The sequence below is a fragment of the Phodopus roborovskii genome, unplaced genomic scaffold (genome assembly GCF_943737965.1).
Source record: "Phodopus roborovskii unplaced genomic scaffold, PHOROB, whole genome shotgun sequence".
NCBI lineage: Eukaryota > Metazoa > Chordata > Mammalia > Rodentia > Cricetidae > Phodopus > Phodopus roborovskii.
In genome coordinates this window covers 66,581,852-66,609,039 of record NW_026126418.1, presented here as the reverse complement: position 1 = coordinate 66,609,039, position 27,188 = coordinate 66,581,852, and the positions used below count along the sequence as shown (strand labels likewise).

Genomic DNA, 27,188 nt, shown 5'->3' with positions numbered 1-27,188 from the left:
AAATGCATGCTAAAAAGAGAATGCTAATGTTGCTTTCCTGCCTCTTCCTGCTGATGATGGCTAAGATCTACTTCAGGTAAATACTGATGAACCACACAGCCTGAAGGAAGGCCAAGAGGGTTAAAATGCTGAATATCATCCAAAGATGCCATTAACACATGAGTGAACCAGAAGTAGTTGGAAGTTTTTCTCTGTTTCACATGGTCCCACTGGACTGGTTTCTCTCCTGACTGCCAGTTGCCACAGCCACTTATGAAGCAATAACTCAGGGGCTAATATTAAATATAATTGCTTGGCCAATGGCTCAGGCTTATTACTGGCTAGCTCTCATAATTAAATTAACTAATATTTACTAATCTGTGTACCACCAAATGGCTGCAGGCTTACCAGTAATATCCTGGCATCTTATTTCTATGGCAACTACATGGTGTCTCACTGACTCCATCCTTCTTTCTCTCGATCTCTTTATTTCCTGCCTAGTAATATTCTGCCCTGTCATAGGGCAAAGCAGCTTTATTGGTCAACCAATAAAAGCAGCACATATTTGTAGCGCACAGAAGGACATCCCACATCTCCAGAAGTTACTTCCTTTCTTGGGGAAGCTGTGCACATTTTAATTCTCTCATTTTCAGATGCCAAGTGGACATTTGTTGATTTTCTTGTCCCAGGCTCCATTCCAGATGCTAGAAAATAGCAGACTTGCCTACAGTGTGTATTTCATACGCTACAGAATTTCATATGTTTCATGACAATGTCATGAAAATGAGCAGAGCAGGATGCTCAGTTATTACTGTTGTTTTTGTACTGGAGATAGAACCACAACAAATGTTCTCCTCTATGCCTCTTCCTGGATCTATTTATGTAACACAATGTTTCTGAGTGCCACTGGGAAAATAATCATAGCCAAGAAGAGAAGTGAATACCTTTAGTCCCAGCACTCAGGAGGAAAAGGCAGGTGGATCTCTGTGAGTTGGAGGCTAGTCTGAACTACATAGAAAGTTCCAGCTAGTAAGGAACTCTCTCTCTGTCTCTGTCTCTGTGTCTCTGTCTCTCTGTCTCTCTCTCTGTGTGTGTGTGTGTGTTTGTGTAGCCTTTGCTGTCCTAGAAATATATCTGTAGACCAGGCTGGCCTCACAGAGATCCACTTGCTTCTGCCTCCCCGGTGCTGAAATTAAAGGTGTGTGCCGCCACCACCTTGCATGATCCTGCCTCAAAACATAAAATAAAAAAAGAAAGGAAGACAGCCCTATCATGAAAGCATACCTTAAGAAAATGAAGTCCTCTCCCTGGCCCCATGTATATTTGGCTTTTTCCAGTACATCATTTACGATAAAATGGGTATTTGATTTCTTTGCAATCAGGTTGCTGTATTTTGGGTGTAAATCCTTTACTGTGTGTGTACTGGAGAGCTGGTGTATTTAGGGAACAGAGACAGGATCTGCCCAGTCACACTTCTGATAGACTGCAGATCAGGTTCACTGAAAGTATGTCCCAGAAAACAATCAAAACATAGCATAGCCATCTAACACAGTCACTGCTTAGTTTTTACTATTTTCATTTTATATGTTTGTTTTCACTGCATGTGTATATGTGTACCGTGTGTGTGCCTGGTCCCAGAAGAGTGAGAAGAGGGTGTCAGGTCCCCTGGAGTTGCAGCCCAGTAGTGCTGGGATTGAGACCAGGTCCTCAGGAAGAGCGGCCAGCTCTGTTAAGTGCTGAGCCATCTCTCCAGCCCCATCCAGTTTTTTCTCAAACTAACATTCTGTGGTGTCCTGCATTTGCTCTGGCAAACCCTCTCCTCAGAAGACATGCCCTCTCGAAGTGTCACTCTTCACCGTGTGAACGTTCTGTAAACTGTAGGACAAAATTGTCAGGGACAGAGGGTCTGAAGATCACAGAGGCTGGGGGCACAAAAGTCAACAAGTCTCCCTATGTGTAGGTCAGTAGGCATGTAGTGTATAAGTGAATTGTGTGAACACGCACTCGTGTATGAATGGGTGTAGCGTGTGTGCACACGCACCCATGTGTGTGGTACACTGTTTCTAAGGAGACAGAACATGAGGAGGCAGTACTCACTCCTTGGCTCTTGGGATAGGATTGTATGAGGAAAAGCCCCTTCCTCCCAACAGGTTGTCTTTTCGAACAGGGCCAATGCCTCCCAGAGGGGACTTGGGGGTCAAGGAGGAGAAGCATATCCATTTGGGGGAGGCTTTGGGGTGTAGTTCCCATCCCCTGGAGTCTCCAGGTCACAGAGCCCACCTCAGGGTTAGTAGGTGTTGAGCATGCTTTTGTTGGGTGTGTAATAGGCCCGAAATGTGATCCTGGCTAGACCTAAAGAAACTGGCCGTGTAAGTTTTGTGTTGGTATGCTTCTGCTGAGAAAAAGCTCCAGAAACTCAAGGCCATTGCTGGTTCATTGACTTAGCACCAGTGGGGTCTCCCCACGACTAGGCATGACAGTCACTGTTGGAGTGTCTCTGTGGGGAACAGGTTCTTTAGGCTAGGCCACTCTTTAGCGAGTCATGATTTCTGCCCTAAATCTAGAAATTAGCAGGATCAACATACTGAAACACAGTGGCTTTAAAATTTTTAAATTATTTTTAGCTCAGTATATGTGTGCATGACTGTATGTGGGTATGAGCATGGAAGTGCAGTTGCCTGTGGCTCTGGTCTTGGATGCCCTGGAGTCACAGACAATTGCACACCCCCTGACATGGCTTGTGAGAACTGAACTCAGGTCTCGAAGACCAAGTGCTCTCAACCACTGAGCCATTTTTTCCAGAAACCCCAACTTGATGATTTTTAGCAAGTTCCCCACTTTTCATGTGTTGTCTGATGAGGGGCCACGGAATTTTGTCAGTCTGTCTTAGGAGGCAGTCAGTTTGGTGATGGGTTTTCTGTGCCAGGCCATGTTAGATCACATCAGAAAAGGATGAGCTCTGGAGGTCAGCTATGTCATAGAACACGCCAGGTGCTACATCAGAAGCTGCCAGGCAGGTAATTAAACTAAATAGTTAATGAGAGTGTGGTGACTTTGCTCAGTTGTAGGCATCTGACTGTCCTGAGGTCATTGAAGGTGGGCTGAGTTAAGCCACTGCCATCCAATGCTGTTATCTCCAGTCACAGCTTGTCTGGATGTCACCCCATAGTAAGCTAGAAACATCGGCACTTAAAAGGATCAAGGTGTCAGGGGCAGGGTAGTGGGTACTTTCAATCTAGTGCTCTGAGGCAGACGCAGGGCCTTCCTGTGAGCTCATGGCGGTCCTGGTCTATACAGTGAGTTTCAGGCCAGCCAGGGCTACATGGTAACACTCTGTCTCACAGGAAAAAGGGGTGGGAATCAAAGGTGAATACATAGATTCTTGACCCCTTCATATCGTGTAAATAACTCTTTTTTGAGTTTACATTCTCTAGTAACCTTTCCCCCCTCCCACCGAGATACCCTTTTCTTCATTCTGCTGTTGTGTGGCCTCTGCCCCAATCCCCTTGCTCTGTTCCCCAGACCAGCTTGTCCCCTTCCGGTCCAGGGGACACCTCCTCTCCCAGCTACTTCCTTGGCCCCAAACTGTGTCCCTAGAGCTGTACCACTGCTCTGTCCCAAAGCCACTGAAAGCTGAGGATAGGCAGCGAGGTCAGGGAAAGAGCCACGGAGCTGAGAACACCTTGTTTGGGCTCAGTGGGTAAGCGCTGAGCAAACAGATGCCCCAATAACCCGCTGCTCTTTGTACCAGGGACCTCCACGAAGAAGAACTTCAGCTCTCAGGCTGGTTTAACCCCAGGTAAGAGCAAAGACACGCACATGTCGCTTGGAGGTGACAGTTTCGGCACAACCGTAGCTCTGCTAGGGCGTCTTGAGTTAAGAGTTTGTTTCCACCATTTTGACAAAAGCTCAAGGGACTCTTTCAAGACAGGAAGTCCCGATGCTGTGGAGAAAGCTGGTGTCTTGGTCTGGGTTCACGGTTAATCTTCCTGCTTCTTCAGGGGAAGAGATATGAGGCAGGTTCTTGTTTCTGCCTCTGTGGGACAGCCATGCCTGAGAGGGCAGACAGTGTTTGAAAGAGCAAGGGTGTGTTCACTAGCATTGGTGTGTGGAGATGGAAAGCCAGTCTCCAATCATCTTCTTCTGCCTGGGGTTCGTGGTGCTGGTGGCTGATGGTGGAGGAGAAGTGGTGAGGTCATGAGGTGGCGGTGTCTGAACATGCATGGTCAACGGTATCACCTTCACTACAGGTCTACTGTCTCACTGGTGGCTTAAACTCAGCAAACAGGAGCTGACGGTGGGTGAAACAGTCAGGTCTGAGGCTAATCCAGGTTTCCCTCAGGTTCACCTGGAAGCAATAGGGAAAGGCTACTACTGGCCTTCCTAGCACCCTCTGCTCTTGCAGGATCCGGAAGGTTATAGCCATGAAATCAGGCCCAGTGTTGGTGTGGGCACCTCCCATGATGAAGTGACTGTTTCTCTATCTGTGTGTCTTTCTTTTCCTTTCCTCTTTTGTGTGTATAGAGACCAACACTCATATCAGGTGTCTTCCTTGATCACCTCCAACCTTGGCGCCACACTTATTGTTGTTTGTTTTACATTTCTGTGTGTGTGTGTGTGTGTGTGTGTGTGTGTGTGTGTGCGCGCGCACATATAGAGGTTGAAGAACAACTGCAGTAGTCAGTTCCTTTTTTTTTTTTTTTTTTTTTTTTTTTACCATTTTGCTAGCTCCTGGGGATCAAACTCAGGTCATCAGGTTTTGCAGCAAGTACCTGTACCCTTTGAGCCATCCTGCTGGTATTTTTCCTTTTTAGTGTGGATGTTGGGAATTGAACTTGGGCCATCTTAGGTGATTGGCAATCACTTTATTGACAGCCATATCTCTGGGATTACATGTGTATGTCACATGCTCTGTGTTCAGCAACTTGCTAACCAACTCCCCATGGGTGCTGGTTCTCGGTTGGCACTTCATAAGCAAGGTGAAGGACCCTGAATGGAGTTTGTACAGTGATATGTGTTTATCCACAGGACAAATTTCTAAAATGGGATCTTTACACCAGACACTATGGTGTTTAAAATTTGGTGTTAAGTTGTTGTTTCCCTTTAATAACTATACAACTTTACTTTCTTATTTACAGGACTCAAACATATTATTGACTCTTATTCTTGGTGAAACACCTTGTTAAACTCTCTCAACACAATCTGTGTCTCCATGGTTGAACACATTTTAACTACTGTTATGGTAGTTCTTAGGATCATCCCACACAACTCTGCTCATATCATTTCTTAGTGTGTGTCCATGTGTGTGCTAGCATACATGTGTGCTCATGTGTATAGGGGCTGGAGGACAACCTTGAGTATTCCCCAAGAGATGTCCTCAAGTCGCTCACAGAACCCAGAGCCTGCTGATTTGACTAGACTTCCTGGCTTTCAAGCTCCTCCTGGCTCTACCTTTTTCGATCTGGGACTACAAGTGTGAAAAGCTGGGCTTTGAATGAGTACTGGAGGTTGAACTCTGGTCATCATGCTTACAAGACTGGTGCTTTAGCCTGAAACCATATCCCTAGCCCCTAATTTGCTTTAAAAAAAAAAAATGAGCCAGGAGTTGGCGGACTATACCTTTAATCCCAGCGCTTGGGAGGCAGAGGCAGGTGGGTCCCTGTGAGTTCAAGGCCAGTCTGGTCTACAGAGTGAGTTCCAAGACAGCCAAGGCTACACAGAGAAACCCTGTCTCTGAAACAAAAAAACAAACAAACAAACAGCAAAACAATAACAACAAAATGAAATAAAAACTGCAATCTCCTATTACTGTGTCTGGCTTTTTGCCCTTCCTGCTCCCTTGATCTGCCCTCACCTCTAACACAATCAATATCCTGAGTCCCGAAGGCCAATCATGTGACCCTGGTTGATCAAATGTTCATTTCTCTTTTATGTAAATTTAACTTCATATCCAGAATATGGGTACATATTCAGGAAAAGCTCCTTTTAGTGTTTTGTAACTTTAGAAAGAGGTATACCAAGCCTGTGATATTCTGGACTCCTTGTCCAAAATCATGTTATCACTGTAATAGATTTTGTTGCCTTTGTGACTGTCCAGTGTTACCACAGGCAGTCTAACCACTTGCCACCCTGCTCATGGCCCTGAGTGACTCTGCTGTTGGAACCAATGCTGCTATGTCTCCTTCGCCTGACTTCTGGATAGAGTGTTGAGATAGGACAGGTGTTGGGCCACTCTGGCTGCCATAACTGGGTGGTTTGGCCAGAGGAAATTCTCTTTCCATGGAAAGTTTAGTCCATGGCCAGGCAACAGCACAGTCAGGATCTAGGGAGGCCTCTTCCTGGCTTGCAGATAGCTGCCACACTGTCCTGATGTGGCCAAGACAGGAAGCAGGGCAAGCCTACCCTCTTTGTCTCTTTTCATAAGGACACAAATCCCACCCTCATAATCCAGTGACTCATAAGGCCTCACCTCCAAATACCATCACATGCAAGGATTAGGGCTTTGACATGCTGTGTTGGTGGTTACAATCTGTATGGATACAGTCTTCCAAGGCAGTACCCTATATAAAATCCTAAAGATCTCTGTTCTTTTCACTTGCCAATAGCATGGGCATGAAAATTATCTTTTGAGTGATGTCAGCAGAGATGACAGAGTAAGGCTCTCTCCTCCACATAAACCAGTTGAGAAAAATGGAAGAACAGACTCCACTTTCCTGAGCCTGTGGTAGGACAGTGATGTTTGGGGTATTTTATTAACGCCCTGGTCCCTGTGCTGAGCTCCTGCTCCAGGATGGCTTTAGAGGACAGTAGTCTTCACATGGCAGGGAGGACAGGGAGGATGACACCCTTCAAAGCCTCAAGCTCAGAGGACCCACTAAGCTCCCACCTGCAAGGGCAGGCATTGGGTTAGCCACTACCAAAGGCGAGGTAGTGAAGCAAACAACAGGTTGAGCAAAGGGTTCAAGAGGAACAATCCATGGGGGCTTTGGAAATCTTGGCAAATATCTGACACTCAGAACTGAAAACCATGCTTATGGAGGGCTGTGAGTTCGGAAAAGACCTCAAGAAATTTCTGAGCCCCACTTCCAGCTGACATGGGCTCTAGGCAAGCAGGATGTACGAGTTAAGGTGGAGTTCACTGCCCACAGCCTGGCTGTGTGACAGTGGCACATCTCAACTTGTGCACAAGCCCTCCCAGCAAAATAGATAATTTACTGAACCCAAGCATTTATGGAAAATTGCCCAATCAATTGTGAACTGTTATGCTAACTGGCAAGCAAACATAACAAAAAAAACAAAAACAAAAAAAAAAAAAAACAAAACACTACAGCAATCTGGATTGCTACGGACAGCAGAATTATGCAATGAGAGTTTAGAGCATGTTTCAGGGGTCAACCCATCAGAGATTATCTCTTAAAGAACATACCTCACTTAGCAAGATGGTGAGGAATATTGTCACCAAAGATGCATATCTCAACCTTATCTGTAAGACGATGGGTATTTGCCTTCTGAACGCGTCAGCTGTCCCCATTGCAGATTCTTGTGTAAAGAGGTCTTTCCCTCATGTTACAGCTTGGGGATTCTTCCCACAGCACTCAGTGTATTAATTACTGGGCACATTTTCCTATGTATTGGTGTATTGGAAGCCTCCCCCAGTTATGTGTGATTCTGGCAAGAAAGTAATCACAGCCAACACCCTTACTCTCTCAACCAGGTCTTCATATAAACTTAGAAGTCTGTCCCTCTGCAATAATCCTTCTTGGCAGAGTTGGTTAGTGTTAGTGTTCAGGCAAAGAGACCTCAATTGAGACATTCACAGATGCCCAAGAATTACAGCCTATCTAAAGTTGTTGAGCCATAGCTCTTAGAGATAGAGAACAGGAGTAGATAGAGTCTTTCTGCCAGCAGATAGGAAAGTGCCATCCCAAGCTAACCTCACATTAACCATAAAGCATGCCTATTCTTAACTTGTCAGTCTATTGACAATAGACCTGTGTCCTAAAATTGTCATTGGGCACTGTATCCTCCCTGTCTGCTCATGGTTTTGCTTCTTATCGCTTCCTCTAGAAATGTGCTTTTAACCAATGAGGGAAACTTCTTTTATCCTTTCAAAGCTCCTGAAGGAGAAGAGATTTTAGAATAGAAGAAGAAGCTAGAAGTAGAAGCATGGAGAATTTAGAAGTGGGACAGGATCATTGGAGAAGAAACAGAACAATAAAACCCCCTTCTGCTTGAACCTTTTCACGTGGTCTTTTTCTTATGCACAATTTAAATTACAACATATACATTTTTTTAAAAATTCAAAATGAGGTGGATCTCCCCATTCCCATCCTTTTCTGGAAGTTTCTTTTTTAAATCATGAATAGATGTGAGACACTATAATGTTTTTCTTGTGTCGAGTGATTTGGGCATGTGAATGCTCCTTACATTAATTTTCAAAAGCCTTACCTTCTTGCCATGCCCTAATCCTTCTATTTCCTCAGTATTGAATGCAGGTCTAATCTGTCTCACTCCTGTTGATGACACAGATGACTTAAACCATGTAGTTAGAACACCATAGGGTACACAGAGCCAGAAAAGGAGCAGAGGAGGTGGGGTGGATCCTGGCTTCAGGCAAAGCCAAGACTACTGACAGGGTTCTGACCCTGGACTGCCCATTTTTTTAAAATTGATTAAGCTATAAACAGCTCTCAAGATAAATAGTCCCAGGCTTGAGGGAGAACACAACGTCTGAGGCTAGACTGGCTGGGAACATCGTGGCTCTGCCAGCTCAGCCACTTGCTAGTTGTGTGCTGGCATGAAGAACAAGAAGAAAACTAGGGCGTTCCCAGGGTCACATGAGCGAACTAGAGTTCGCTGATTGGTACCTAGTCAGTACCTTCTGAGGGTTAACATTTGCCACTGAGTGCCATTCACTCCTGCCATTCAGTGACATGGTGGCTTGTGTCAGTTTTTGTCTGTTGAACCATACTGTCATATATTATTTCTGCTTTTGTGTGTCCTGTAGGAGACGTGTGGACGTCATCACCACCACAGAGTGGCTGGCCCCAGTTATATGGGAAGGCACCTTCGACAGAGAGGCCCTGGAAAAATATTACAGAAAACGGAACATCACCGTGGGCTTAGCTGTGTTTGCTGTTGGCAGGTGGGTGCTGTGAAGCCCTGCCCTTTTTATCTTGGGATGTGTGGTTCAGCACCCATAGATGTTTTGCCCCCCCCCCCAAAACCTGCATGTCCTCTTTAGTGATCACCACTGCTGAGTATGCCAAATAGAAGTTTGCTATGATGAGTCCCTGTTCCGAGGCTGGGTCCATAAGGCCACTTGGGCATTTTTAACCAATGCCCCACTCTACTCTGACTCAGTAGTTCTAAAATTCCATGGCACTGTCAGCCCATGGCCTTACTAACCAGCTTGGTGGCTTCAGACCCAAGATCTCTACCCTGACCTATTGGAGTTTTTAGTATCAAGGACATTTCCTTTATCAATACCCATTCCATTTAGAAATGTAAGTTTCTTGTTCTGTATGTTCCCAGCCTTACTGACCAGTACCTGGATCCATTCTTGAAAACTGCCAGCAAATTCTTCATGCCTGGGTATAGGGTGATCTTCTATATCATGGTGGATAGGTATGTGCAGCTACCTCAAATGTTCTACAACCCTCTGCAATCCTTCCAAATGCACATCTTAGGTGAAGAGAGATGGTGGACCAACCTTGACCTCATGCGCATGAAAATCTTGGCGGAGCACATCCAGGAGCACATCAGATATGAGGTGGACTTCCTCTTCATCATGAGCGCCAACCTGGTCTTCCAGAATGAGTTTGGGGTGGAGACCCTGAGCACATCTGTAGCCCAGCTTCATGCTTGGTGGTATTTCCAGAAGACAAATGATCTTCCCTATGAGAGGAGACCTGTGTCAGCAGCCTACATCCCCTTTGGCCTGGGGGACTTTTATTACTCTGGCTCCATTGTAGGGGGAGTGCCCTGGCAGGTTTTGAACTTGACTCAGGAATACATGAAAGGTGTTATTTGGGATGCAGAAAATGGACTTAACAGCACCTATGAAAAATACCTCAACAAATATTTTTTCCTCAACAAACCCACCAAGCTTCTATCCCCAGAGTACTGCTGGGACCCCACCTTCAACACCCCTCGGCAAGTGTGGTACATGAAGATTGCGCAGTATCCCACAGATAGCTTATGACACACCAGTTTTTATGTGCTAGAGAACAAACTACAGTAATTCCTTATAGACACAGGATATCTTTTCAACATACACACTTCAGAGGCCTGATAATGTATACCCTTTCCAAATCAACTGTTCTTTCTTGCAATTTCGAATCAACCAATTTAGCTGAAACTAGGATGAATAAAAGGTGATATTTCATGTCATACACATAATGCTGTTAGCTCTGTATTGTAGACAACATGAAGTTATTGAGACATGGAACATATTTTATTTAAATGCAGATTACAAATAAAAATCTTTCCACAAATGAAAATGCTTTAACATTAATATATAGAAGAAAAAGGAATAAATGACTGTCCGTTCAGTTGTCTAGTATGTAGTATGTTGTTGAGATGCTTGTGACCAGCTCCTCCTCCTCCTAGTCTCAGTCTGTCCAGAATGTGGTGGGACCTAGATGAATTGGACAATATATGCAATTACAGAGAGGGGCATTAAGCTAATTTGTGTGTGCATGTGTGTGCATGCATGTTTGTGAGTATGCATACATACATGTGAGGGGCAGAGAACAACCTTTGCTGTCATTCTTCAGGATCTACCCACTTTGTGTTTTGAGACAGGATCTCTGACTTCACCAGGAACTTGCTAAGTGGGTTAGGTTGGTTGGCCAGTGGGCCCCCAGGAATCCACCAGCCTCTCAGTCCTTAGTGCTGGGATTGCGAGTGTGCAATGCCATGCCCAGTTGTTTTAGGTGGGTTTTAGGGATCAAATTCAAATCCTTGTATCTGTGTGGCAAGCACTTTACCAAGTGAGTCATTTTTAAATCTGTGCTATGTTTCACTTGGGGGGGGTACTACTTCATTTTTGATTGAATATGTGGAGAGGTGAGGTGCATGTGTGTGAAGGTGCCAGAAGAGGTGAGAGGTGTTAGATACCCTGCAATTGGAGTTCTAGACAGTTGTGAGCCACCTGATGTGGGTGCTGGAAACTCAGTTTCTCAGGAAGAGCAGCCAGTATTCTTAACCACTGAGCCATCTCTCAAACCCTTGTTTTGTTTTTGAAACAAGTTTCTTTTACTTGCTAAATATGGCCTTAAACTTGCCCTCCAGCCTCAGCCTCTTTTTGGGCTGTGATTATAGGCATACAACACTATGCCTGGCTTGTTTTATGTTTACTGAGCATCTCTGTAGGGGCACTATGCCAGAAACAACTGTGCCCTTGCATCCCATGGCCAGTCATTGGGGTGAACAGTGTCTGCAGCATTAATCATCATACTCAAGAGTGCATAGGAAGTGCAAGGAAGACAGGGTTAGTCAGATCCTGAGAAGTCAGGGAGTCACTGCTTCCATGATAGGTGGTACAGTGAACCCAGACTTGCAAACCTGGTCCAAGGCTTCAGACTCAAGAATGGAGAGCAAATTCCTGTTGTCTACACCCCAGCTCCTTAAAAGTCAGGAGTTGTGAATAACTAAATGTCTAGATGAGCAAAAATGGTGACAGTAAAATACTTCTGAAGATGCAATGACCAGGAAATCAAATTCAAACACACCAGGATATGAAGTGCTTTTGACCGCTGTTACCCATGTTATGTCTTGGCTCTGAACACACATGTACCCTTTCCATAGTGGGTGCTCTTTACACTGTACCACACCAGTAAACTATGCCTGAAATATCTCAGCTCAGATTCCAGACCATCATACGTTATGAACTGCTCTTAAAGAGACATGGTAATTTTAATTTCAGAAAGCAAAGACTTTCTGTATTTTTCTACATTTTTCACTATTAAGTATCCAAATGGTACATCTTTTGAGAACTGTACCTTAAAATGTTTGACTTTTAAAATTACTGTGAGTTGTTGACTTCAATTTCTTTAAATTTTTTTTTTAAATTTTTGTTTGAGATTAAGAAATTTCTGACAATTTCTGAAATGGCCCTAAACACACTTTTGCTATTATATACCATTTGTACAAAGTGACATTCTCAGCATGGTCTATAAATCAAAATCCCGACTCTGAAAGATGTTGAAGATTCTCTGTGTTCTGCAACAGCAAATATTCAGCCCAGGTTTAATCTTTGTGTAAAAATGAACAAGCATCCATCTCAGCATGCAAATTTGCTCTAATATTTAATAGTAAATTTATAAAATACTAAAAATGATATATAAACAAAATAATTATTTTAAATATTTTTCTTTATCATTTGTTATAAATAAATGTTATTTGTGAACTTTATATATGTATGTATACATACATATTTATATATCCATCTTCTATCTATGTATACCTGAACTTGTGGAAAAAATATCTCTGGTAGTCAAGTATAGTGGCACATGCTTTTGATCAGGAAGCGAAGGGCAGGTGGATCTCTGTGAGTCTTAAGACCAATTTGGTCTACATGGAAAGTTCTAGGTGAGCCAGAGCTACACAGTGAAATCTTGTCTGTAAATAAATAAATAAAATCTCAGGAAAAAAGGTCAAAAGCACAAACATTTTAAGAAGTCCTGGGCGAGACCATGCTATACTTAGTTCCTTATCACCTTATCACCATGAACAAATACAGTAAACAACTAAACTTCACTAAGAACCCATAGTTGTTCCTATTCCAGATTTGTCAATGATGCCCGCCTTTGAGGTACCAGAGTTAAAAATTTTGATAGTGCCCCTCTTTGCCCTTGAGTCTTATATCCTGATGTCACCACCTTGTCCCCAAAGTTTAATATTCACGTTATAGACATTTCTGGATTTCTTCTTTTTTAAAGAAAGTAATTTTAAAAGAATATGTTCTCTGAGATCAATTCTATCTCTCTGTTGTACTTGTTCTCTCTGCTCTCTGGGTTCTTATGGCTTGGTATCCCATGATTCCTGTGTGCTCATGGCTTGGTATCCCATGATTCCTGTGTGCTCATGGCTTGGTATCCCATCGTCCCTGTGTGCTCATGGCTTGGTATCCCATCGTCCCTGTGTGCTCATGGCTTGGTATCCCATCAGGTTCTGTTGGTCTTCTGTCTTGACCTGCTGCCACGTGATTCTCAGCCTCCTCTCTCTACATGAGGGTGGAAGGGTGGGTCTCTATGCATTGCTTTTCTTTTTAAACTTGTACGCCTTCATGTAAATTTCAGACTCACTTTACAGTTTAGGAAGAATTCCTTCCAGGAAAACTTTTGTAAAGTTTCTCTGAGCAAAACAGTTTCCATCTTCATCAGGTCAACTATGCCTGATGGCAAGGGTCCCACACGGCTGGGCCTGTTGACAATTGACATTCCCTCATAGAAGGAAGTGTGTGTGTGGGGGGGGGGTCATCGGATCCACACTTGAGAATTCAGCTGGCCCTTCTGGGAATTTATATCCAGTTCTGTCCTAATTGCTTGACAGGGGTCTTGAGAGGTGCTGGAGTATATGGGGGAGGCAGTTAATTGAGAGGAGCTCCATGTATGAAGCTATGGAAAGCCACCATCCACACTGGGTGCAGATGCTTTGGGTTGACCTATACTGCTGTAAGTAAGCTAAATAAACTCACGGTTCCCCAGGCTGAACTTAGGTTTGCCCCTGGTACATTGGGAGGAGCAGGTAGGTCTTCCCTTCTCCCTCAGGGAGGAGAGCATCCAGACACTGAATTGCTTAGTGTGTAGAGTAAACTGGGAGTTATTAAATCTTCATCATGTTGTGAGAAATAAATTGTTATGGCCTGTTTTCAGTATTCTTAGAGCTCATGAGAGTTACAGATAAAAGGAAGCTATTGGCCCCTCTCCCTTCCAGCTGCTGGCTGGTGCTTGTCCCAGAGAGCTGGGAAGCTGCAGGCAGTCTGCTACATGACTGAGCCCACAATCAGAAAAGGGTGGGCAGACTAAAGCTCTAGGATACTCATTAGATAAGATTTTGTGTCCTGAACCAATAGGATGGGGAATTTGGGGAGGAATGGGATATTCCAGAAGAATGTGACAAGACGGCCAGTCTATGGGTAAAGAGGTCAGGGTTTCTTGTGACGAGAGACTTTAAAAACCATCTCTCAGGCTGGAGAGGGTGCTCACTGGTTAAGATCACTTGCTGCTCTTGCAAGAGGACCTGAGTTTGATCCTTGGGCTCCATGTTGGGGGCTCACAACCACCTGTGATAACTCCAGCTCCAGTTCTAAACTCTTCTGGCTTTCTATGGTACTGTTCGATCTCTCACTCTGTCTTTCTCCCTCTCCTATCTCTCTCTGTCTCTCTCTATGTCTCTCTCTCTCTCTGACACCTTCAAAAACAAAAAACCCAGAGATGAAACCCAAACCAACCACCATCTCATGCCAAATCAGCATGCCAACCTTGGTGGTTTGAGTAAGAGTTGGCTTGTACATGTAAGTGCTTAGTCACTAGGGAGTGGTACTGCTTGAAAGGATTAGGAGGATTAGAAGGAATGTGTCACTGTGGGTGGGCTTTGAGGTTTCAAAAGCTCACACCAGGCCCAGTTTCTCTCTCTGCCTCTCTTGCCTCACTGATTAGGACATAGCTCTCAGCTACTGTGCCAAGTGCCATGACTATTTGGTTCCCATCAGGATGACAATGGACTAAGCCTCTGAAACTGTAGGCAAGTCTCAATTAAATGCTTTTCTTTATAATAGTTGCCTTGGTCACGGTGTCTTTTCACAGCAACAGAACAGTGATTAAGACACTGGCTCTGCCATTTGGCCTGTTTCTCCATGCTAGGCCCTTTCTACAGAATAGTATATTAAAATACCTGCACACTTTCCCCAGTCTCTTTTATTACAAAGTGAGGGTCATATTTCCCAAAACACAGAAGGTTACACAGAAATGTCACATCTTTATGTATTCAAGTAACTCTTTTTTGCCTGCTACCAAAGATGGATAGAAGTCAGGTCTTGAGTGTGTTGGGCAAGCACCCTGCCCCTGGGCCAATCCTCATCCCCAAAATAAATTTTCTGGGCCCAAGAATGGGACATTTCCTGTAAGAACACCTAGATTTGCTCACCTTTCAAGTTCATAGCTCTTAAGCCTCTTTAATGTTCCTTCAGCCGTAGGCCAGCTGGGGAGCCTCGGGAACTCTGTGTTGTTTGATGGGAATTGGTTGCCACAGAGAGGAAGGGGATGGGGAAGACCAGGCAGGCAGGGGTCAGCTCTGGGCTCCATGATCTAGACTCAGGCCCCTAGGAGCTGCAGAGGGCCTTCCTGAGATGCTGGCCATGGTGAGAAGGAGGAATGGAGGCTAGGGCAGCAGAAGGTGGGTGGTAAGAAGCCTCAAGCAGTGACCTCATCTAGGCCCTATTTTGGGGGACACTGGTCTGTGGAAAGGAAGAGAAAGGATGGGGTTAAGGCCTTCACTTGATTGCTTTCAAATAAGTCAGCCCAGAAACCAATTGCAATAGGAAAATGTTGAGTTCCCAAGACTGCACTGCCACCTGCCCTTGGGCCCCCATGATGGCCACACCCTAAGAAGCCTGTGCTCTGATAGAGGCCCATCCCCCACATCCTCAACATGTTTTCTCTTCCAGGCAGCCTTGGGTTTCTCTTAAAACATCCTTCCTGACCTCCTCCTGGCCAATGGCACTGAGCCACTGAACCTGACTCTAGGACTTTGATAATAACTTTAGAACAGTAACATTTTCCTATCCTCTATAGGAAAATTAAACTACAAGACGATGCACCAAAAGTAAAGACACAGAGATTAAGCCATACCCTCTATTGGTTTCATTCCAAGAGACTGCTTGGAGTCCCTTGGAGCCTCTGTTCCTGACAAATGACTCCATCACAGCCTTGTTTGTCCTCTGCTGCTGTCTGCTTAGGTATGCCTGAACCTGTCTTGTTTCACAGACATGGCTGTGTGTTTGCTGATTGATTAAATGATACCCTGAGGGGTGATACAAAAGGGTTGGGTGCTGGGGTCTGGAGACCCTGAGATCTAGACCACACCCAGGCCTCTTCCTGGTTGTGTCCCTCTCCCTCACTCCAGACTGTCTCTGAGCCACACCCATGGCATTAAGTGCCCTCATCACTGTGTCTCAAGGTACTACATGAAGCCTGGCAGGGGAAGCATCTAGCACAAGTCTGGCCAGAAGAACAACATCATGAAGGCTGTTCTTGTGTTGCTATTGCATCGTGGAGTGGATGAGAAAGGGAGGCGCTCCTTTAACAGCTCTTACCAGCCATGTTAAAGACAGGGGCCTTTTGAAGGTGGAACTTCTCCACAATCACCAGGTATTTCCCCAGCCATGCAGGATCTTCAAGCAGTCTTCTGGCTGAAATTAGACAGCCAGCAGTGAGGTTAAGCTCTCCAAGATCTCAGTTCTCCTGCAATAAAAAGGAGGGAGCAGAGCCCAGGCAGGGTACAGAGGCCCTGACCATCAGCCATCTGACACCCATCTCCTGAGTTGCAGGGCATATGTTGGGATTGGTCGGCTCACAGTGCCATCTCCCCAGTTGTCTCCCAGACTCAGCATCTCCCTCCCCTACTGATCATAACAGTCCCTTCACTGTCTTCTAAGAGCATGTCTGGGGCAGCCAGTGTGACCCATTTGGTGGAACACGTGTCCAGTATGCAGAAGCCATGGGTTCTATTCCCAACACAGAAAAAAGAAAAAGTGGCCAGGGTTGGGTCTGATTCTAGCAGTCTAATGCCTCTCTAATAATCAAGTGAGGCTGGCATCCTCCATTTAAGACCCAGAGAGCCCAGCCTCACACCTGCACTCACACCTGTGCTCCCCTGCCCCCCTCGCCCCCCACACTGACCCCTGATCCTTCTCAGAGCTCAAGGCTCTTGGCTATCTTCAGTGAGAGCCAGGACCCTGGATGTGGCTGACCTCACCTACTTCCTCCAGCTGCTTGACATCCCCTCTTAACCCCCAAGGCCCTCCTCCCTGATACTTTCCTTTTGGGGAACCTGAAAGGACCCAGTTACTACTAATCCCTGGACAGCACCAGACTGTAGCAGACACTTGATGCTTGTTGACTGAGGAAGGGTGAGTGGGCACCTGGATGAGGGAATGAGTGCGTGGAAGAGTGCATGGTACCTAAGTACGGTGGGAGACCTGGCTGCAGCTTTGAGCTGCCCACACCCAGAGCAGCATCACGAGACTCCCCTTCTAGACAGAAAGTCTCTGGTCTGTAGTGGGATATTCACTTTGTCTCCTTCTGTGGCACTGACCACGCCCATTGTGGGTGGAGCCAGGGGCGGAAGTGACCTGTGGAACTAGGTCTGAGGAGGAGCTGGGGAATGTTCTCTGGCTGGTGGTATGCGGAGAGGAGAGCATGCTGTAGAACTTGCTGGTGTTCATCTGTCCAGGTTGTAAGTTATTTCTCCCTGAATAAACATATATTTGGCCTATTTGCTTATGTTGATCCTTATTAAACCACAATACTGGTCAAACATGGAAGTGGCCAACACCTACTCCCAAGACCTAGAAACAGCAGCCAGGGCTGGGGAGAGCCGTCACCTACCCAGAAGTGCCCACAAGTTGACGACTTCGTTGTCCTCAAAGCGTACATAAAGAATAAGGCTGTTGTAGTCGGTGCTGACGAAATGGACATGCATGCTGCCACCCTCAACTGTGGAGAACCGGGTATGACACATGATGCTTCTGCCCTTTGTCCCCAGGAAGCCACTTCCCACAGAGAACACAACACTACTGAGAAGATGTGTAGCTGCCCAGAGCTGGTAGCCCCTTCAGGCGTTGGCCTTTGTGAAGGGCATCTGATCTCCCCAGCATAGCACCCAAGTTCCCCATGAAGTACTCACAGGTTCTTTGGTACTGGCCCTGGAGCCCCGTTGGATGGACGGTAACATTTATTCCTGTGCATACCCCGTCTCCTCTAGAAAGGAGAGGAATTTCTATGTATTTCTACTTCAGAGGGTGGCTGGCTCAGGGCAAGGATAAACATGGGAGATGACGCTGGTGAGAGCCCTGAAGTTCTCCCCTGGTTCTCAGATGACTCTGTTTGGGAGCAGTCTTCAATGAAGTTAGACCGATGGAAAGAGGGTGGTAGCCACAGGTTCTGGCCACTGGAAGTAGGGAAAGGTGTCCTACTCATAGTGGATGGATTATGGTCCTGGTCACATGAAACCAGACCTCTCAGAGAGGCTGAGGCCAGACTGTCCTCTGGGAGTTGGGTCTTGGGATCACAGCCCTGACCTGTTTGTTTTTTACTGTCCCTGCTCTATACAGACAAAGCTCATGTTTCATGGGGTCTTAAACTCCTGATAATCCTGCTTCTACTTCACAAATGCTGGGATTAAGGTTATGTGCCGCTAAACTCAGGTAATTCGCCACTTTTAAATAACAAGATTGCATATTAAAGAGCCAGACTAGGGATTCCACCCATGGCCAGACGCTGGACCACATGGTCTGCATCTTGGAGGGCATGTCAGCTGACTATGTGCCCTTTCTACCAGTTCTTTCTCTTAAGCCTGGGGGCATGCACTTTGCAAACCACAACCTTCAGCCTGGCACAGTATCACACCGTCCCTCTGGCCACCCATGGTAACCCCTCAGGGCTCTGGACAAAAGATAAGAGTTACCAAAAGCACTCACTTCTCAAACAGCACAAAGTCCACATCCCCACTGTCTCTGGTCCGAATGGAGTGGAGAGAAAGTCTTAGGGGGTCAGTGGGCAACACCAGGTGTCTGTGGTTCGTGGCCAGCTGGATGGTAAGCCAACGTCCTTCCACCTGTGGGAGTGTAGGCCCGGGGACCAGAGAGAAGGCTAGTTTCGAGCTTCCAGTCTCGATGTACAAATAGTAAAGCTGTAAGCCTGGTTAGTAAATGGGCACATGTTCCCAGAATGTACACTGGCTAACCCCGCCCCTCCAATGTCAGAGAACTTCTAGGGGTCCTGGGTCAAAGTGTAAGCTGTGACTTCCCACTTGGAAATTTTCACCTCTGTCCCCTTCTTCAATGTGCCCCCCTTCCCTCAGTGTCTCCCCGCATCCCTCCTATCTCTGTTCCCCAGACTCATCATGTCTTAGAGCTGCTCCCACTAACCCTCCCAGCCTGGTACTACCCACAGTTCCCACATCTGATTCTGGACACCAAGACCCAGAGAGGGACAGGCAGAAGCAAGCAGGAGCCCAGGACACACTTTGTGCCTCATGTCACCCTGGTGGGTGACATGACCTGTCATCTCAGCTTCTGGCTCTGCTTCCACAGCCAAGGTGCTGCAGACTCCCAGTCTGCTCTTGAACCATCACCTTCAATTACCAGATTTAATTAATGGCCCCTGGGTCTACCAGAGCTCCTGGAAATCTGGGCTACCTAAGCTCACCCGCAGTGTGATACTGTACCTGATCCTTATCCCAGCATGGAGTCTGGGCCTGGCCAACCACTTACCTTATGTGCATCAAAGTCTGGCTGCACTGGCACCTCTTCCAGATTCTTCTGAGCTAGGTCTATGTTAAAGGCCAACAACAGCAGCCAGCCCCTCACCAGGGTCATGGCACCTGGGGCCAAGAGCCGCAGGTCCCAGCACCTCCCCGTCTCTGAGAGCATCCTAAGGAGCTCCTAAGCAGCTGCTGGCTCACCTTGTGTCCTCCCAGCCCTGCACATCCCAATCTTCCCTAGGACTGAAACAAGCTGGGTGCCACGCAAGTCAGTGAGGCAAAAACATGGTGAGCCTGTTTGGGCGGCTTAAGCATGTTGCAAGGCTGTCCCAGGAGTTCAGGGAGAGGCTGGTGGTTAGAAGAAGACCATAGGCATGCCTGCTACTCCCTCAAGCTTAGTCCCTTATCCCCAGATTTGCCATCTTTCTAGTGTGTCCATCCACTAGAGCAGGAGTGGGAGGACTCTCCTACATCTTTGCTCACCTCACACCCAGATAGCTCCTTCCCCGGGTGTGAAGGGGAGCACAGGTACATACACATAGTCTCTCTGGACAGCACGTGAGGAATGTGAGTGTCCTGCCAGTGAGAGCTGTTACTGTACCTGTTTATTTTGAATTCCTCTCACCAACCCTCTCTTGAAGCCTCATGGCCACCCTGCCCCATGGATCCTGGACAGCATGGGGTGGCCATTTTCCTAGTGCCCTCCTTTGCTTTAGAGTCAGACCCCAGGCTTGCTCACTCCCTCTTGATACCACATTTGATAGCTCATGCCAAATGTGGCACCTTCTTCTGCACTCTCTTCCTTCTCTGGCCTTTTTTTCAGGTCTTGGCCTCTTTTGATCTGCAGGGACCTGGCTCAGGGACACCCTGGAGAACTGCACAAAGGGGCCAGCTTTGGGTTTGGTGCAGGAATAGCTTTGTCACTAGGTTACCAGAGATCCAGCTTCCCACTGGGGTTGAGTTAGTTGACATTAGCCAGACATTTACCTGTTCCTTACCTTGAGTTGACTTAGATCCAATGACTTCTAAGGCAGGAAACAGTAATTTGTTGGGGAAGGTCAGAAGAGCAGAAAGGGAGGGCCTGACCTAACCTGCAAGATCTTTCTGTCAATGCATAGCTCCCTTGGGTGAGGTCCTAGCTTCCACTCCTGGCCACAGATACAATGACTCATGATGTGTCCTTCATGTCCTAGATGACAGAAAATCCCTGCCCATGGCTGACCTGGCCTTGGCTATTCCTATAATAAGAACTGGTCCTGGGAAGGGAGGGTGGGCAAGGACTCTAGGAAGATGGCAATGCTGCCTCCTCCCGCTCCTTGGACCATTCAGGTTTGCCTTCTCAGACATACAGAGATTCGTCCTCTCCAGGACTGGTCTGGATAGCTCTGTCTCAGGAATCCAGAATTCCCTGAGGCCCCTTAGAGCCCAGGTGCTACCCTAGGCATGAGATTTCTACCTGGGCATACTGTCCCTGCCCCACCTTATCAGAAGCTAAGTAGATACTACCCCTCCCTGTGGGAGGTCCCTGTGACCTTTGGGTACCGATAAGAAGGCAACCAGAGGCCATTGATGCTGAGTTTATTCATTACATGGGAAAGGGTGGGTCAGAGATGACAGAAGAGTTGATGATCAAAACCACCAAGAGATGGAGGCCATGGACAATGCTGACTCTTGGGCCACACAGGCCTGGACCTGAGGAAGGCAGGTGCCCTGTGGCCGATCTCAGGAACCGTTACAATCTAGGGAAGCACAAGACTCCAGATCAGTGTCTTGAAGTTTCTCTCTGTCCCTTCCTCCCAGGACCAAGCCTCCTCCTTCTATCACTCTGCTGTCCCTATCTCCTGGGCCAAGCTCTCCATAAGGGCCATATTTCCACAAATTCGTCAAGCCCTGAGCCTATATCCCCACCTTGGGGTGCAATTCCTAAAACAATGGTATTAAGGGAACTATGGAGTCTCTCCACACTTTGTACTGTTATGGCGGACATGGTTAATAGGGCTCACTTGGCTTTCTTGGGAATGTGAAGAAGCAGTCTGGGAATCTTAGAGACAGAATTGAGAGGAAAGCCCTCAATTCTCCCTCCTGGAGGCCCCTGGTAAGGGGAGTGATGCTTAGCTTGGCAGAGCCATGAAACAGTATGTGCAGAGTAAGGGTTCTGAGCAAATTACAGGGTGAATGTGACTGGCACAGAAGTGGCTGGGAATATAGTGTGTGCACACACAAAGGATGTGTGCAGAAGTATGTACGCATGTCTCACACACACAAGATGTGTGCTGGGGTACTTGCACATGCACCCCAGAGCCCTAGAGAGGGACTGAGTCTTCCTGGGCCCACCTGATGTTCTAATTCAGGCAGGGCCCCGGGTGCAGCATCCTGCACAAACCCTGGCTGCTACACTCCGGGGTTATACTTTGTAGGAAGTTCCCTGGAAAAGTCTATCTGCCAGAATATGGATGATGAAGACTGGAAGGAGTCTAGTCACCTACTGACCTCAGGAGCTACTTCTTGTTATGGACCAAAGAGGAAGCAGAGGTCAGAGTTCATTACATGAGTCCCCTTCTCCGTCCAGTGCCCCCTCGTCAAATCAGCTAAACCCCACACAGACCTCTCATCCCACCATCCTCTTAACACTGTGGCCTACAGCACAGACTTCCAAAGGAGTCATAGTCATCATGGCCACTGTGGTAGAGTCCCACAGAGAGGAAGTTGTAGGAAGATAGGCTTACGATTCAAGGACACATCCACAATGTTGCCTGGTACAATGCCTCTTCTAGAAGTGTGCATCTTATAGGGCTCCAACCCAAGCTTACGGGCCTGCAGAGTTCTGCCTACAGCCAGCAGGATTGAAAACGTAGTTGAGCAAAGAGACCCATAGTGGGTGTACTTGGGGCAGGGAGATCGGCTCCAGCCCCTAGTCTCCCCACCCTTCCCACCTGCCTCTTCAACTCGAGGTCCTGCCATTCCCTGCAGTCTTGAGGCTGTGGGGAGGAATGGCACCTACCATGGAGCTCAATCACAATGAGGGTATTTCCTTCACTCTGGTTTTCCAAGTCCATGATGGTGAAATCCTCTGTGACAGCCACAAAAGTCAGATAGTTTTTGCCTTGGTCTATGACGAGAAACCAAATGTTCACGAAGCCTCTTGGGGGCCCTGTGTCTCCTGGTAACCAGAGCCTCCCCAGTTGGCACAGCCTGCCTGACTCCACCTCCACATGCTCAACCCACAGTAGTCAGCAGAGCCCAGGGCACAAAGCCAGGAGGCAGCCAATCTCCCACCTCTTCTCCTCTATCAGCCTTTCTCTTGCTCTGCATCCCCCAATTCTCTTCTCCTGTCTCTTGACCTAGGTATCTTTCTGGACCAGAGTGGAGAGGGCACACCCAATGAAGGGGAAGGGCTCAAGAGTCCCTCCCTCTCTCCTCCCCTTGTTTTCTGGACTCCTGGCCCCCCCACCTCGCAACACTGCCTTGTGTTCCTTTAGCCTGAGCAGCATCTGTTCCAAAGGGAAGCCCTTACACAGTTCTCCAGAGCCGCAGCTGGGTGAGGGCTCCTGAGTCCCGCCTCCCTCCCAGCCTCCCTTGCACTGCTTGCCATTTGAAGATGGGTCAGCTCTGTGCTGAGCTCATAGGAAGAGGTCTCAGGACGACTGTGGGGAGCCCTGGGAACCCACAAGAATACAGTTTGGGGCCAGTCTTCTTGGATTTTCGGATTTCTGAAGACATAGTTGCTAGGTCTGTGTGGGTACCATCCCCATCCTTCCTGACCAATCATGTTTACATTGCAGCAGCTTCATCACACCCCACCCAAGACCCCATGATACCCAGGGAGGGAGCAGCAGCTACTTTCACTCACACTCAAAGGTGTAACGTCCAGGGATGCCAGTCTTTTCTGCCACGTAGAATTCCTTCACACACTTTCCATCTTGTCTAAGAGGAAAATAGCCTTCTTGATCCCTGCCTGAGGAGCTGGGTCCTATAGGGTTACTTGGCTCACCCAGAGGGAGCTCTGGATGCTGCCCAGCCTCCAGGGAGCAGCCCAGAGGATCATCAACATCGGGGCCCACTCAGGGCCTGAGCCCTGGAGAGCTGGGGATCTGGGAGAAGGGGAGAGATGGTCCTGCAGAATCCGATTAGGTTAGAGGGCTGAGCTGTCAGGCTACCTGTGGAAGTAGGTGACATTCAGGTTGCCGTTGTCCAGAAGGGCAATGCCAGTCATGAAGCACTGGTAAGCACCTCCTTCCTCAATGACGGATGGGTCAGTGGAGGCCAGATTGAGGGTGTTCCAGTGTCCTGTCACCTGCAGAGTAAGGTTCTATCCTGGCCACTGAGTCCTGGGAAGCCATCTCCCTAGACAGTGGATTACAGCAGGGAGGAGCCAGGCACATCCTGCAGAGGTATAGAGTATGGACCTCACCTCATCTCTTACTGGGTGCCGAGAAGGAGCCTTGGGGACTACATACTCTCTTCCACCCCCACCCCAATCAGACAGGTCAGCACAGTATATCCACAGGCGATTGGACAATGCTGGTAGAATTTGGTGACTCTCTATTCTCCAGGTCCCTGAAGAGGGATGGAGTCCTCTACCCTATAAAGGCCTCAGGGTCTCTGTGCAACAGGACACACAGTAGAGGATCTGGGTACCCTGTCTCTCCTATTTGGTCTCTAAGATCAGGCTCCTCCTGGGGCCTGGCCAGCTGCAGTAGGGCTTTCAAGAGGCTCACACTCTAGGGGACCTGGCAGAGTGTCCCCTGAGCACCTGTTCTCAGGTAGAATGCCACTCCTTTGGTGACTATTGCTGTGAGTTGCTGTCAAAACACTGAAAGGTGATAGAGACCTAGAAAACACTTTGATATAAGGGGCAGCCCCCTACCCTATACAGAGACCTGAAGCATCACCTGCTCAGGGCTGAAGTCCTGCTGCACGGGAACCTGGCTTTGGTCCTGCAGGGTCCAGGCCAGGCCCAGCCCCACAGTCAGCAGCAGTAGACGCTTCATTCCTCTGCTGTGTACTCTTGGGATGAGTGCTCAGGGTATGGGTGCACAGAGGCCCCAGCTGGTTGCATATATACTGTTCAGAGGCAGAAAGTCCTTCTACCCCTCCCTGACCCATAGGAGCCAACACGTTTAGGACAGCATGGAGTTCGGGGGAGGATGCTGTCAGCCCCGGGGCTATAAGATGCTTCTATTGAAAGGTCAGGGTGCAGGCCAGGACTGGAACACTATGTGGCTTGTCTTCTAGACTGAGATGCCTTTGTTAGTAGGTCTGGGATACCTTAGATGTGGCACCTCATTGGCCTGGAGAGATAGCCAAGGGCCGAGCCCTCAAGTCTCAGTAGGTGGCAGCTGGGCTGGGTTCTTCTAGAGAGAGGCCATGGCTTCACTGGACTCTTCAGGCCACCGTGGGGCATGAGGCCTGTGCTCTTGCCCACAGGGTCTTGTTCCCTGCCTTTTAGCCTCTAACCTGAGTGGCTTATTATTGCCTTGGGATCATATGTGGATTTTGACCCTGAGGAAGCTGGGCCAGGTCACTCTGTGACATGGTGGTAGAGTAGTCCAGTCAGCTGTGCTGTGTGTTTAAAAAAGGGTCAGTCCTCATGGTGATCCTACTGCCAACTTCAAGCTATAGCCTTCCTTCTTTGCAAGATGTTCCAGGTTCCAGGAGGTGTCATAGGGTACAGGGGCCAGGGTACAGACATATATAGTGCTGAACCATGGGGAGGACACCCTCACAGTACCCATGGAAAACCCCCTGCTTTCTCAGCCCCAACTCGGGTGTTGGACGGGAAGCCAGGTTATTCAGCCAGTGAGACTAAAAGGATTATGGCTCTGAAGGTCAGCGCCATAATTGATCACACATTTGGAAGGGCTCAAGGCCATTCACTTGGGGGTTGGCAAGGAGAGCTGAGTTCCTAGTCTCTAGGTCGCAGGCCTTTCCCCTTCTTTGATGGAAGAAAGGCCAAGGTGGGTCAGGGACACTCCAGGGGTCTTGGTGGAAAGCCCACTGTGTTCCAGGATGAGACCTGGGGACTCCAGCTCGGTTGTTACTCTGACTTAGGCTTTCTGTCATTCAGCTGCAGCGGCTCAGACCAGGTGGTACATGTGTGTACACAGTATGTTGCGTGTACATGAGTTCATGGTTGTATATATCATGAGTGAGATTATATGTATGTATGTGTGCAGTATGATTATGAGCCTACAACCCTTTACCTGTAAGTGTACTTGCATGTGAGAGTAAGCATGTAATGTGTACACACATGTACACATGCCAACACTTTTCTGCTTGATACATGTTCACACACATGCAATTGCCTTTGTCAGGAAATTTACAATTCTTGGAATGTTGTGGAAATTCCCACAATCACCTTGGGACACCCTGGGATTTGTTCTTAGATCTGCCTTCTCTAGTATCCACTAAAGTATGCTGGAAGCCTGGCAGAGCTGAGCACGGCCCAGGGACAGTGTTGGCTCTAGGAATATAGTGGAAATCTCTGGACTGAACCCACTGAGACAGGATCCAGCAAAAGAGACATGGGGTAGGATGAAACTGTAATATTATGCAGGACCTAGGTGAGGAGAGATGTCACTCTTCAAACCCAAGACACCAATGAGAAGCCTCCAGGCCCTGGGCACATGAGAATCACCTGTAAAATGGCAGCCAGCGAGGTCTATGAAGCCTTCAGAAGCAGCCTCACTAGACAGGATCCAAGGCTATAGTCACCTCCTGCTTCTGAGTGAGGGGAGATGAGGTAAAGGGAGCAGAAGAGCGGTGTCCTAGGGAATGGGCAGCACAGGCAAGGCCCCAGGTCTAGCATGCACTGCCAGGTGGGCCCCCAAGGTGTGAAGTGAGGCTTGGAGAAGGTGCGTGTCAGTCTGTAAGATCCCAGAGACAGGCTGGGCCAGGTCCTTGTGTCCATGTGTCCAAGACAGTGAGAAGCTCTGGGCCTGTTCAAACCACACCCAGAGCCACCTTTCTCCTGTGGCTACCAGGAGCTGTCCAGGTGCATGTCCCAGCCATAGGTTATTATGTGCCTTCTCTCCTGTGTCTGAGCATGAAGTCACATTCAAATCCCCCCATTGAGAAGACTGAAAGACCAGCTCATGGGAGTGTCTGTGGGATAACTAAGCCTCAATGGGCCTGACAGCCAGGCTGGACCAATAGTAAGAGCATGCACAGTAGATCTCTCCTGACAGCCAGGTAGGGTGTGCCAGAGGGCCGTGACAACAGCAGCCGAGTCTGATGAGATGACGTGGACCAGCAGATGCCAGCTCAGTAGATCTCTTCCTCTGGGGTAGGGTGGAGGGTATATAAGACTTACCCCTTCCTGGAATAAACTAAGGCTGTGTCATTGGTGTCCCATCTACTTACTTTCCCCCACCCTTAAGGGACATTCATCGGGACCTGCAACAAGGGCCCTTACCTTGGCCTAGCCCACAGAGTACCACCAGAAACCTCTGCCACTGCCAGCTTCCCAGGCCAGGGGTGGCCCTGTGTCTCAGATGGAATCCCTGTTCTTGTAGATCAGAAGCGTCCTGTGTCTGACGGTTCTAGGATTGGACACTGGTCCTAAAGCAGGTATGGTGGACAGGCAGCTGTAGAGCTATGAGGACCTCTATTGTGGCTGGTTCTTAGCCTCTTAACTGTGAGAGGGATTTTTATGCGTTGTTTGCTGTGCTTACTTTAGTGGATGGCTTAGTGATGGCCAATTTGGGAGACATCTGGCT

General features: G+C 47.8%; 3 protein-coding genes across 3 annotated transcripts; 1 reads left to right on the top strand and 2 right to left on the bottom strand.

The window, feature by feature from the left end:
- Glt6d1 (glycosyltransferase 6 domain containing 1) lies at positions 1–10,242 on the top strand. The gene is made up of 4 exons (XM_051184011.1): positions 1–76; positions 3,731–3,778; positions 8,987–9,124; positions 9,514–10,242. Exons 1-4 carry the CDS (start codon positions 3–5, stop codon positions 10,181–10,183), a joined length of 930 nt encoding a protein of 309 aa, XP_051039968.1. The 5' UTR covers positions 1–2; the 3' UTR covers positions 10,184–10,242.
- Positions 10,243–15,384: 5,142 nt separating this feature from the next.
- LOC127222125 (lipocalin) lies at positions 15,385–19,728 on the bottom strand. Its single transcript, XM_051184010.1, has 6 exons — positions 19,481–19,728; positions 18,686–18,822; positions 17,893–17,966; positions 17,595–17,702; positions 16,301–16,396; positions 15,385–15,442 (listed from the first exon to the last, which is right to left on the bottom strand). The coding sequence occupies exons 1-6, from the start codon at positions 19,637–19,639 to the stop codon at positions 15,423–15,425; spliced, it is 594 nt and encodes a 197-aa protein (XP_051039967.1). The 5' UTR covers positions 19,640–19,728; the 3' UTR covers positions 15,385–15,422.
- A 2,350-nt stretch (positions 19,729–22,078) lies between these two features.
- LOC127221917 (epididymal-specific lipocalin-9-like) lies at positions 22,079–24,482 on the bottom strand. The gene is made up of 6 exons (XM_051183864.1): positions 24,363–24,482; positions 23,628–23,764; positions 23,321–23,394; positions 22,472–22,579; positions 22,197–22,298; positions 22,079–22,107 (listed from the first exon to the last, which is right to left on the bottom strand). Exons 1-6 carry the CDS (start codon positions 24,459–24,461, stop codon positions 22,079–22,081), a joined length of 549 nt encoding a protein of 182 aa, XP_051039821.1. The 5' UTR covers positions 24,462–24,482.
- Positions 24,483–27,188: the final 2,706 nt, after the last annotated feature.

What these genes read in the sequence shown, in the direction of transcription:
- Glt6d1 (XM_051184011.1), top strand. Translation starts at nt 3, where the DNA reads ATGCATGCTAAAAAGAGAATGCTAATGTTGCTTTCCTGCCTCTTCCTG. An exon ending in TCAGGCTGGTTTAACCCCAG is followed by an intron (nt 3,779 to 8,986) that starts GTAAGAGCAAAG and finishes TGTGTCCTGTAG; the next exon opens with GAGACGTGTGGACGTCATCA. An exon ending in GCTGTGTTTGCTGTTGGCAG is followed by an intron (nt 9,125 to 9,513) that starts GTGGGTGCTGTG and finishes GTATGTTCCCAG; the next exon opens with CCTTACTGACCAGTACCTGG.
- LOC127222125 (XM_051184010.1), bottom strand. Translation starts at nt 19,639, where the DNA reads ATGCTCTCAGAGACGGGGAGGTGCTGGGACCTGCGGCTCTTGGCCCCA. An exon ending in GACTTTGTGCTGTTTGAGAA is followed by an intron (nt 17,967 to 18,685) that starts GTGAGTGCTTTT and finishes TCTCCTTTCTAG; the next exon opens with AGGAGACGGGGTATGCACAG. An exon ending in GGGCCAGTACCAAAGAACCT is followed by an intron (nt 17,703 to 17,892) that starts GTGAGTACTTCA and finishes GGTTCTCCACAG; the next exon opens with TTGAGGGTGGCAGCATGCAT.
- LOC127221917 (XM_051183864.1), bottom strand. Translation starts at nt 24,461, where the DNA reads ATGAAGCGTCTACTGCTGCTGACTGTGGGGCTGGGCCTGGCCTGGACC. An exon ending in TGGACGTTACACCTTTGAGT is followed by an intron (nt 22,580 to 23,320) that starts GTGAGTGAAAGT and finishes TTCTCGTCATAG; the next exon opens with ACCAAGGCAAAAACTATCTG. An exon ending in CATTGTGATTGAGCTCCATG is followed by an intron (nt 22,299 to 22,471) that starts GTAGGTGCCATT and finishes TGCTGGCTGTAG; the next exon opens with GCAGAACTCTGCAGGCCCGT.